Genomic DNA, 12,691 nt, shown 5'->3' with positions numbered 1-12,691 from the left:
AGTGTCAACGGTAGTTCCAGAAATTTTGAGCCAGAAACTACAGCCTAGAAGATGAGCCTCATCCTGGAAAATTTGTAAGGCTCGATAAGGACATCCTGCAAACCCTGGTGGAACAAAATCCCATCATAGCTGTTGAGGAACTAGCAGAGAAGCTTAGGTTTGGTCATTCAATCATTCATCAACACCTGCGCTAGAAGAAAAAACTACCATCTTTGGTTTCAAAACAAAAAGTGTTATTCCATCAGGATAATGCTTAGCTACATACAGCAAGGATGACATTCCAAAAACTGGAGCAGCTTGAATGAGAAACTATGCCCCACCCACCATATTTGCCGGATATTGCCTCATTTGATTATCATTTATCTCGCATTCTTCAAAATCATTTGGACGGAAAAAATATGAATTCTGTGGATGAGGTCAGAACAGTAACAGGAGTATTTTTTGTTATGGACAAGTGAATTTTGGAAGAAGGGCCTTGCAAGTCTACCAGATAGATGAAAGAGCATTGTAGAAAATGAAGGAGAGTATATTTTAGATTTAAAAAAAAAAAAACTTTATTTTAATTTTGAAAAATAAAAGAAATATAAAAAACTGCATTATTTATGGGATGACACAATATTTTTGTTATGAAGCTCGATGCTTGAGATGGGTGGGGGGAAGTCCAAATAAGCAGTACTGTAGGTGCATTTTTAAGAAAAGGAATCTAAAAATATTCTTTTTGTCCCCTCTTCCATCCTCATTGAGTGTTACTACCAGTTAGAACCTGAATTAAAGATAATTTACTACATTATTATTCTACTATGGTACAGCTATATTAAAAAAGCTTAAATAAACTTTAACATACTGTGCTATCTCATTTTTGTATCAAAGAAATTGCTTGTGGCTGGATTTGAATCCACTATCCCACTGAGCTGTGGGTAAAAAAAAAAAAACACTCTTGTAAGTGTGTGTGTGTGTGTGTGTGTATAAAATAATCATAATCTAAAATGATTTTGTCAGTTTTATGAATAACATAATACAAATGTATCCATAATAGATAGTCTTCAGTTTTGTTCCATAGTTTATCAGTCAATTGTTTTCTGGATAATAGAAGTGTATAGTAAATTGTGTTGCATTTCTGATACATAATTAAAGCATTATATATGTAGACTGTAGCAAAATAATATACATGTTGTTTTTAAAAATTCATTACAGGAATATCTTATGTAAAATAAGGTTTTAACCTTATTTTACATATGATGTTCTTGAATTTTTAATTGATATTGTAAGCACAATCAGATCTCATTAATTCCTCTGTGTGTGTGTGTGTGTGTTTTATCAAACTGTCAGTTTTTATTTACTACTGATAAATCTTAACCAGTAATTTGTGTTTTCTCAAAAATCAACTCAATTGCATTAATGTTTACAGATGTCTTCAGAATTTTCATCTCACTGATTTATACAAATGTATCGTGCATGTCAACTGTTGTTGAATTGACTGTCTTCTCTTCCCTATATTGTTGCTTGTACATATTGGTAATATACCAACTACTTAATCCTCTTGGAACCTTTTTTCCCATCTGTTCCACCCAACCTTTAATCTCTTCCTGAACCTTATTTTGCTTCCAGTGATCCTGAATCCAACAAATGCCATATTTGGAAACTACGAGACAGCACTTAAGTTTCATTATATTTTGTATGTTTTTATTTACAGTTCAGCATGCTATTTATTACTGGATCTATTAATGTTCACCTTCAGTTTTAATTCTTTTCCATCAGTGGGCAGTTTTCCTCTAATTAAACAGGAACACTGCAAACAAAAGTTGCTTCAGGACTTGGAAAAATATTCTTATAGTTAACTAAGCTAAAACGAATTAAAATATTTTCATTAAATTATCTTTCTATATTTTAACTGATGTTAGATTTCTATTTTTAAACTATTTAGACCTCTATAAACTATCAACTGAAGCAAAAGAATATAGTTTTAAAATTGTTCCAGACACCATTGTTTTCTTAACTGAAAAAAATTAACGTATTAAATTAAGAGGTTTTTTTTGTTTTTTTTATAGCTGTTTTCCCATTTTTATATAAAATACAAAAAGAACTTTTTTCCAAGCCTTCTCATGGTTAAATGCTTTGTTCTTAGCATGAAATCTTCCAATCTCTTGCTTTACTGTGTGACTACAATAACTTCTAAATTTTCACACCACCAACACTGGCTTATTCAATTTTAACACCACCTACTCGACTTTAAATAACACCTAACCTACTCTAATTTATAACTGACATTAATGCTTTTGAGATCATGGCATTTACACATTGCACTACACAATGTTACACATTGCACACAATTGATTACATATAGCAATACATAGATTAGAAAACTGCTAAACACTTGATGCTATTAACTATAACTTCCATTGATATCCAAATCAATTAACTTAGAGGAATGATAAAGCTGTATCATTGTTGTCTATACTCAAGTCCATCATTTAAAGCTATTTAACCTGCTTGCCACTTGTTTATCTGGTATAATTTTTCTTGGGATTGTTGAATAGAGGCTGTAACTTGGTGACTTTTCTAGCCATAATTTTCTTGTCTTTTGTAGTGAGCTTGGCTATCACATTATTTATGACGTGTGCTTTCAGGTCTTGAATGCATGGGTGTTAGACAAAATTTAAATGTATTTATCGGCTGAAGTGCATTCATGTCAAATGATATATTTTCATATATTTAGCTTTTGACACCTAAATTTATAATATCTTAATATAGTTCAAGGTGAAGTAAAAGATGAGTTAATATGTAAAATTAAAGTTGTATTGTAACACTAGATATTTAAAAACCATTTAAGTAAATTTTGACATTTACATACACACAGTCACACACACAATTAGTATATTTCAGAAAAAAAATCTATTTCTTCTTCAAAAGTGGTTATTTGTAAATTAAAAATTTGTTTAGTATCTGGACACATTGAAAAAAAAAATGTAGAATAGGTAACTATCCAATTATGAGAATATTTCTTTTGTAGAGTGATATTGTTGTTGTTGCTGTCGTTATTATGAGTGTTATTTTTTTCTTTCATCTTCTAGTGACTGCACTGTGGGTATCTGGAAAAAACGGAATTATTTGGAAGCTCATAGAAGTTCTTCTCTTTAACTCTGATCCAGTAACATGAGAGAAATTCATTTAGGTTTGCTAATAGCTTGCTATAGCAAATTATTTTAAAATTGTTCTGACTTGCTGCTTATGTCCACTCTTAAAACATTTTGGAAACATTGTTTTCAATTAAAAAAAAAGTTCTGTTTTATTTCAATTTTATTTTTTTATTCCATTGTTAATTTTTTGTTTTTAGAGTCTAGTTACAAAATAAAGTCATAATTTTTTTAACCTTGTATTCCCCAACGTTTTTAAGTATGGAAGCAACCATTGTGAATATTTCATTGTGAATGTATGTATCTGAGATACTTAAAAATACCTGAATATCTTTAAAATTCCATTCTTTCTGGACCCCAAAAAATTTTTTTTCATTCTGTAGAAAAGAAAATAAGAGGAAATAATTGAATAATTTTTTTTTTTTTTTAAATTTTTTTTTAAGAAGGCCAATTTTAATGAAACAGATGTTTTAAGTTATCAAACTTTAGGTTAGTTAAAATATGTTTATGGCAGATTTCAAATTCTAAATCAAATTCATTGCAGTTATTGTGGAGAAAAAATTCTCTCTTTTGGTAGATGTAAAAACACTATATCTGCCCAATGCTTCCCTTTATCACATTCCCAAACAACTGTTTCTTGCTCTTTAGCCTTCACCAATGGGAAATACCAAAGAGAGACAACCCTGGGCAGACTCAAAGCCATAGTAGCTTTAACTCAAATAACAGTCAACGTCTGTGACTGAGCTGGACTGTTTAACCACCTGGTCAGGATCAATATAACATCATGTTTATGATATATTTTAACTTCTAAAGGAAAATTCACTGCAGTTACTGTGGAGAAAAAAATTCTCTCTTATGGTGAAAGATGTAAAAACACCATATCAATCCACTGCTAAAACTCTAGTGGATTCTCAATCATTTCTGGTTTTTTATAGATTTTAATTGTCAAGCTAAGAATGTTAAAGTTGATGCAAAGTTACTCAAAGTAGTAAGCTGAGTTTTAATTAAATATTTACCCTTAGTGGGGTAGGGGTGGAAGATAATATTAATGTTTAACTCTGGAATTTAATTAAAAATAATTGAATGTAGTGTAGCTGGAAGTGAATCTAGTACTTAATTTCTGAAACTTTACACTTGATTATTTTTGTCTCTAAACTTGGTATTCTTGGCTATTAAATTAGGGGAAATAGTTTATTCTTAAATTTTTTTCCTTCATTAAATGGTTTTGTCAAATAATTCCAAATTAAAAACTGGGATCTGTCATAAAATAGTTAAACTGATGGCATTTGTCATAACCTTGGGTCATAAACATTATTACAAAGATTTCAGTAGCTTATTTTGTATTGAAAATTTCCTAAAGAATTTTTTTTTAATCATTATTATATAGTTTATTTTCAAGTTATTATGTAAATGCCACTAATGTAGATCTGGTCTTTAATTTTTGAACTTTCTTCTTTTTATACATTTAGATATTGATGACTTCTTAGTAGAAAGTTAGGTTAATGAGGTCTTTTATAACTGCTCACATCATATTTGTGAAGTATATTATTGTGTAATCTTAAAACTGTGATCATTTTAAAGCTTAACTTGAAAGTTCTGTGGTAAATATTACATATAATCAGATGCAAGCATGACAATGTGGTTTTAGGTTCAATCTCATTATGCAGCATTTGAGGCATAGGTCTTCTATCACAGCGTTTTGCCCTTGTTTCAAACATTCTTTGGTCACTTTCAACATGGAATATAAATGAAACTGTGATTGGTCCATTAGAGACCTTTAACCAATGATGCTATTGTTCACAAATTGCAATATTAATTCAATATTCCAGTGCTAATTTTGTCTTTATTTCATACGAAATTTGCTGAAATTATAGAATTTTAAGTAATTCCTCTGTGGATCTGACAACAATGTAAAAGAAATATTACTTGTTTCAGTTACTGGACTACAGTTCTGCTGGAACACCACCTTCTTTTCTTTTTTTAAAGTTTTGTACTTATTCTAGCAGTCTCTTTTGCCTAACTGCTAAGTTACAGGGACATAAACAAACCAACACTGGTTGTCAGGCAGTGGTAGAGGAGACACACTCACGCTTGTGTGTGTGTGTATGATGGGTTTCCATACGGTTTCCATCTAAATCCACTCGCCATGTGGTTGAAAAGGAGACTTCTTACAACTCAACCACACTTTGTGTATTAAATTAAATGAAATATTCAGTTAAATATTTAAAACACATAGTTGAATGATCACATATTTACACATCATCTCATACTGGATAGAACATGTCAAATGGCTCCAGATATAAAATGTTTCATTGAAGGTGGTTAATGCATACCTTATTAGGTAAATATTATTCATTTCATAATTTGTTTCCCTAAACTAAAATGGCTGGTTACTTAAGTAAACTGTCTGTTTACATGTAATTATCGTTAGTAGTCATAACTGTTTTTTTTTTGTTTTGTTTTTTAGTAGTTTGGTCTAATAGAAGGGGTTGTGCCTATAGTCTTCACAGACCTCTGAGACCGGTGATATCAGCATGTTGTAAGTTAACAGTTACAGAAAGAAAAAAAACAGAGGCAGGGAAGGAATTCCAAAGAATTTAAGTTCTTCAAGCAGTGAAGAACTGAAAAAGTGGTCTGTATAAGGCCTGGGAGGTTGAAGGATACCTTATAGCTACAAGTCAGTCTAAGGGATCTGACTGGAGATGGCACTGGATCAGCCAACTCCAAGGAGCAGAGACCACTCTAGTAACTTCAGAAAAAAGCAGACGTTGACATTCTGTTGGTTGTAAACTGTTAATGTTAACTTCAATATCAGAGGTTTAGATTTGACAAATTTGTCTGAAATGGGACCAAATAGTTTTGTTCATTTTCATCTTTGAAGGGTTTTCCCCCTACAAACATATTTCCAGTGGATTTATTTATTTCCTTTATCAAAACGATTACTGGGAAATTTGGGGGTATTTATGTATCCTTTTTTTAAAATTTTTTTGCTTTTTTTTAAAGTCTAAATACAATGAAAATTTCTACAAAGATTTTACAAATAAATCTTAAATTTCTTTAGAAATCTTATAATAAATAAAATGTATTGGTAATGTTGTTCAGGCTGTAATTTAAAATAAGAGATTTCTGTGTGTGTGTGTGTGTATATATATATATATATATATATATATATATATATATATATATATATATATATATATATATATATATATATATATATATGTATATATATATATATATATATATAAAACTACTGTTTCTTCTTTGATTTTTTTTTTTTACAAAAATTCTCTGAAAAATCATGAATGTCATTTGATTTATAAATATCAGATAAGTTAACCTCCTTGTCTCTCTGTAGTTTGTAATCTCACAAATACTACTAACCTTCTAATTGGGTTATTTAACAAGCTAACTAGTAAATATTATCAAAACAACAGAAGAAAGATAAAGTATTTTCATACGTGAAGCATTGTAATATTTTCTTAAAAATTTTTTTTTTTTTTGTGTGTGTGTGTGTGTGTGTGTGTGTGTGTTGAATTTTCTATTTTTGTTTTTTATGATTACTCTTATTTTCATTATTTTCCAAAAAGAATTATCTGCTGATTTCGGGATGGTTTTAAATTTGTGTGCTTCCAATGGGTTATATCCTTGCCATATATCTATGATCGGAAGATCAGTTTACTGTGATCGCTATCTCTATTTATCTCACTCTTTATCTTTGTCTTTAACTTACCTTTTCCTTCTTTCTTATCTCGTATGAATGAAAATGGTTTGAAAGGAGAGAAATAGTAACGGTATTTCCTTGTGGTTGATAATCACAGTGAACTATTTCTGATTATCAATTTGCATATTAAATGTTATTGTATTGCTTATTATTACTCTGGTGGCAAGCTGGCAGAATCATTAGAGCATCAAGCAAAATGCTTTGTAATATTTGTTCTGGCTCTTTATGTTCTGAGTTCAAATCCTGCTGAGGTCAACTTTGCCTTTCATTCCTCTGGGGTCAGTAAAATGCCAGTCAATTACAGAAGTTGATGGTATTGATAATCACCCCTCCACTCAAAATTGCTGGCCTTGTGCCTAAATTAAAATCATTATTTTTATTATTTTCTACCTTTATTTTTATTATCTTCTACTATAGAAAAAAAATACTCTGGTGACCAATAATTTTTGTTTTGCTCAACAAAACGGGTTCTAAGATGAAATATGCTGACGAGTTCTAAAACTTTTCTCCTTTTTATGTCATACTTTTCACAGTATTGTGTGTTGTTTTGTAACTTTCTCTCAGATCTGTTTATTTTTATCATTATTTCGATGTAAAATTTTTAATTTTATCCAATTAATTTATGTCAAAGCTTCTCTTTAGCTCCTTTCTGAGAATTATTTTGATTTTAGATTTATTTATAGCCTTCTACACATACAATGTTATGTTTTATTTAATAATTATAGAATTATTTGTAAACTCTTGCTGTTTTTAATTGGTTTATTCATTTATTTCTTTACTTTAATATTCAATTTCAACCAAATATTTAATTATATTCCCTAACTCTTTAGAAATGGAATGTATTTGAAAAAGCACAAAAAGCTAGGTTTCACTTTTATCCCTTGTATTCTTAATTATTTCTTGCAAAGATTTAGATCCTTAAATTTTACCAATAACTAAACAACTATGGAAATATATGTAGGATTGTTTGACCCTATTAATATAATTTATTTCTTGAATCATTGAGGGAAATGTTTTGAAATTATCTCCCGTCTTTTGTCAGTTGTAATTAATAGACAGTATTTCTTTGACTTGGATTTCATAATACTTGAAATTAAAAAAAAAAAAGTGCCTTGTTGTTCTTCCATACAATTATAACCTAGAATATGAAGGCAACATGTATATGATGTCTCCATACCTCTTTTGTATTATTATTCCGTCCAAGGCATACATGACATAAAAATGTATGTATTTGTGTATGTATATATTTGTATTTATGTGTGTATATATGTATATATTTGTGTCATGTATATATAAAAAATTTTCAAAACAACATTTGTAAATTGATATTATGCAATGGCCATTTAAGTCATTTCCAAGTTTACTTACATCTTCTTCATTGAGTTTTACTTTATAAATTATTTGATTCTCTTAACTTCAATAATTACTATGGGATTAGTGTCTTCTGCTATTTTCCCTGAGAGATTCTCTTACTTATTTGATATGATGTTCATGTTGAATTTTAATTATGATATTAAGTCATCTCTTGTTTCAATATTAGAAATAGTATTTTATCAGTAAATCAAATTTGATCATTTTCAATATTTTATTTTTCTTCTTGCATGATAGCTGACTTACAACCCATTGTAAACATTTTCTATAGTTAGTTCATGTATGTAAAAAGTCTCACACATTTATTATTGTTATTAATATTCTAAAGGAACTTATATCTTAGTCCATACTAGAATTAGGATAAAATTGAGAAAAACTTAGTTTACTTTCCTCTATATCTGAGTTATATTCTTTAGAGCTCAGAATTATTAACCTCGAACCTGTAATATACATTCCACTTGGGTCATTTTTTTTTTTATCTAAAACCTCCTGAATTAAAAGGGATCTCATTTGTTGTACAGTTGCAGCTGAACAGACATTAAAGATATGTAGAATGAAGTGTTATTTCTTCTTTCTTACAGAAGCTTTTCATTTTATTTTGTCTGTTAACAATATTTGTTATGTAAATAAATAAATACATTTTGAACTATTCTGTCTTGTTTTGATTTTTAACCATTTTATTTAGTAATTTTTTTTAAAACTCAATCTTTTTTTTTTTTAAACAAATCTGGATGCAATATTATTTTTATAAAATTGACTGTCCTTATCATTCAACAAACCCAAGTACTAAAACTTGAATCTGTACTCAAAGCATGCAGTTATGTCCTCTATATAATACTATAACTCAGTGATTGTTGTATATGAACAAATGTTCATTTGGGAAATAGTCTACTATCCTAATCAATTAGACATTGTGTGTCTTATTAATCACTATTTCACATCATTATTATTTTATATACTCACACATCCAAGCTGGTTATAGCTCCCTAATACAATGCAGTGTTGCTAGTCTTAGTATAACATCATCCCATCTGTAAGACCAAACATTTTGAAATAAATAGTATTTGTTTCGGAAATGATAGCATGTATTGAACAAGACTGCTGTTGTGTAGCACCATGTCAGCTCCATGGCATAGTGGAAGTTGAGTTAGTGACACAGTGCAACCCATAGATATAGTGTCCTAGTTACACCAGTATTTACTTGGTTGGGAACAAAACTGTTCACTCTGATATGCCATGATTAGTTGTGTAAGGTGAAGTGTGACAATCTGAGAATTTTGTACTTTTATCCATTTTCCAGTATGGTTTCACATTGGTATTACTAAAAAAAAAAAACAACAAAAAAAAGCATCAGAGGGGTGATGCATACCTTGTGTGCAGATAAGTTTTTTTCACAAATTATTGTTGCTTGCCCATGCTTTTTAATCAAACTGAATTTTGTTTTAAATATTACCATTATAGGTATTTATATTCTGGTGAAATTAAGAAATCAAATTGTAAATAAATGAAACCCTCAAATCCATCACTGTACATGTGTGTGCACACACACCCACACAGTCACATATCTATTTATGCATTCTACATTGTAATGTCCCCTCTGTGTTTGGCCTTGCGTGGCTAATAAAGAAATGTATATACTCACATGTCTACATGCATAGGTACACCATGATCTATACACATGCAGACAAGGGTTGATTCATATAAAAAAGAAAGTGATCAAAATAATGACCTTGCTAATTGGGAAATTTAAAAGTTTGATTTTTAAAAATTGTTTTTTTCTTTTTAAGTATCACCGTTATAGGTATATATACTCTGGTGAAATTAAGAAATCAAGTTGTAAATAAACGAAACCTTTGAATCCATCACCACACACATACACACACACATCTATCTATGTACTCACACGTGTCTGTGCACATAAGTACACTATGACCTATGCACATGAGGGTTGATTCATATGAAGAAAGTGAAGAAAATACTATGATCTTCCTTATTAGGAAATTTGTTAGTTTTTTTTTTCTTTCTGTTTTTGGCATTAAGAATCACCAAATGTTCATTTCGAGCCAGTCAGCCACTATTTCTGCCAAATGTGGTAAACATCCGTTTTCCAGTAATTTTGCAATTAAACAAACTGAAGACAAGTGATTATAATACCCTGCTTTTGCTTATGCATGCAGGGTAATGAAGTCAGTACAAAGAATATGAAGATCTCTTGCTGTTTTATTCTGAATGTGGTGATGTTATTGTATTACCTTTTAACTATAGTTAACAGGAGATAATGATTTCATATTTATACAAGAGCTCAGTGATTTTCATAGTTTGATTCAGTCTTAATTTATTGACAAGAATGTATTACTTGCTCTCCAATATATGGGGGAGTGACATACATTTTCATTTCTCATATCTTCTCATGATGGTGGATTGGCAGAAATATTAGAGAAAAAGGCAAAAATGTGTGGAATTTTGATTTCTTTTTTTTTTAATTTTAAGTTCAAATCGTGATGAGATCAACTCGGCCTTTCAAACTTTTTTAAGTAAATAACAAAATATCAGTCAAGTATTGGAGACAATTTGTTACGGGGAATTTTCCCTGGCTTATTCAAGCAAGAGACTAGCAGAAAATTCCAAACAAATTTTCTGGCTGATATTTGTGCTGTAAGGACTAATGAAGGTAAAACTGCCACAGTATACTTGTAAAGAGTAGTAACTCTGGGCAATATTAGTTTTGAAAGATATTTTATCTGACAGATTTCATGGTTTCAGTTCATTTCTACTGTTTCATTTTCTCAGGGTAGGATACTTCTACCCTGTATTTCCATTCATTTTAGTCATCAGTAATATGAACCTAACTTTCCTAAAGAAGCATTCTTCGGCTGGGCTTGTATTCTACCCAAAATATCAAATTTAAACCAGTGATGCATTTTAATGACATTTTAACAATAAACTAGTTCTCTGCTTCAGTTAAAATGCAAGTTTTTAAGTTAATGTGGTTCATCTGTTTCTGTCTTTTCTGCTATATAGTGTTGAGCGTAGGTTTTTGTAGATAAAAAGATTAGATACAATGTACAATTTTGTGGTCACTTGTTCATAGCAACTTTATTTAGAAATGTATTAGCCCTGATTCAGTAAGGCTAAAACTATAGGCATTTTAGCCATAGCCATCATGTCAGATTGTACATCAGAGACTACATTATCCATACAAGCAGGCATCACTGTAGTAGTGGTGAGCCAGGGGTTGTGTTAATGAAAGATTTGTTACTGAACAACCTGATGTTTGTATGTGTTGTATCTAGCCACAACAACTCTGACCCAGATATGGAGCAGTATTCCAATGTGGACTATGCTAGTATTTTGAAAATCGTCAGCAACAGATATCTTTGGTCTGAAAGAAGAATCCTAATCTTCTGAAATCAGCGTTGAGCAGTATTATATATCTGTGAAGGTTTACCTTATGAGGTTTCCATCGATTGTGAAATCTCATTTGCAGTGACTGAAAGTTTTAATAGTGTGTTGGTATAAGACTATCTTGAAAGAAATTAAGTGGATATGATTTGTTTGGAAGATGTTTTCAACATATCCACTTACAAAAGCAGTACATCTCTAATGTGATTGTCTCAGGTGTATGTCGAAGACATCTGAGCAGAAGGTTAAGAAAATGTATAAACTGCATATTGTGTTGTTTGTAAGGATAGCAAGTAAGTTGTTTGTCTATAGAAGGAAGTATATGAAACACATTGCCAAACATTAGGAAACACCAGAGTTAGTAGGTCACGTGCTGAAGATAGCTCCCACTAATGCACACTGATGTTTCTCAGATTTCTGATTTTAAAAGTGGAAGATGGATGCTATAGCTTAGCTATTTAGGAAGTCCTCGTTTCAGACATGGTGGAATGTCATAGACAAGTTAATGCTTTAACATTTACACTGACCGTATCAGGTCCAAATATTCTACTTGTTTTATGTTCAAACTGACCAAATTTGATCTCTCAGACCTACCCTACAATGTCATTCAAAAATAGACAATCACATCATTGAAATCTGGGAACTACAAAATAATGCATGATTAAATCAAAACAATGTAGATAAATAAGCATCACATTTGACAGAGTAATCTGAATAGTATTGGGTTGATGGCTACATTAGTTTGAAAGATGAGATACCATTGTGGAGTGATAAAACGGAGCAGGTTTCCACATGGAAACTCTTTAGGTGATCACTGAGAAGAGAGTGTGATGGTCATCTTTGGCATGTTGGAAACTGAGACAAAGGTTGATATTTTTCAGAGTGTAATAGAAGTTGCCTTTCATTAGAATGTCTGATGTATTCATACATTGTAATAGATTTCAAATAAAGACAAATTTAGAAGTTTGATAAGGATAGTGGAGTAGTTCTGCATATGTTCATTGGGCTTAATGGGAGAAGGTGAACCATAAATTAACTTATTGGGTGGAAAGTGATCAAA

General features: G+C 30.5%; 1 protein-coding gene across 15 annotated transcripts in view; it reads left to right on the top strand.

The window, feature by feature from the left end:
• The window catches only part of LOC106873190 (kinesin-like protein KIF21A), a 194,750-nt gene extending 190,752 nt beyond the window's left edge, over positions 1 to 3,998 (top strand). For 8 of the 15 annotated variants that reach the window (XM_052969489.2, XM_089355273.1, XM_089355278.1 and 5 more), the window contains one exon: positions 3,072 to 3,998. In XM_052969489.2, coding sequence (XP_052825449.1) covers positions 3,072 to 3,138 — 67 coding nt within the window. In that variant the 3' untranslated portion in view covers positions 3,139 to 3,998. Of the gene's footprint in view, positions 1 to 1,608; positions 1,676 to 3,071 lie in introns of all 15 variants that reach the window. The other 7 variants (XM_089355277.1, XM_089355274.1, XM_089355279.1 and 4 more) reach the window with 1 other exon arrangement.
• Positions 3,999 to 12,691: the final 8,693 nt, after the last annotated feature.

The sequence above is a fragment of the Octopus bimaculoides genome, chromosome 7, assembly GCF_046866305.1.
Source record: "Octopus bimaculoides isolate indiv1 chromosome 7, ASM4686630v1, whole genome shotgun sequence".
NCBI lineage: Eukaryota > Metazoa > Mollusca > Cephalopoda > Octopoda > Octopodidae > Octopus > Octopus bimaculoides.
This window is presented reverse-complemented; position numbering and strand designations above follow the sequence as displayed.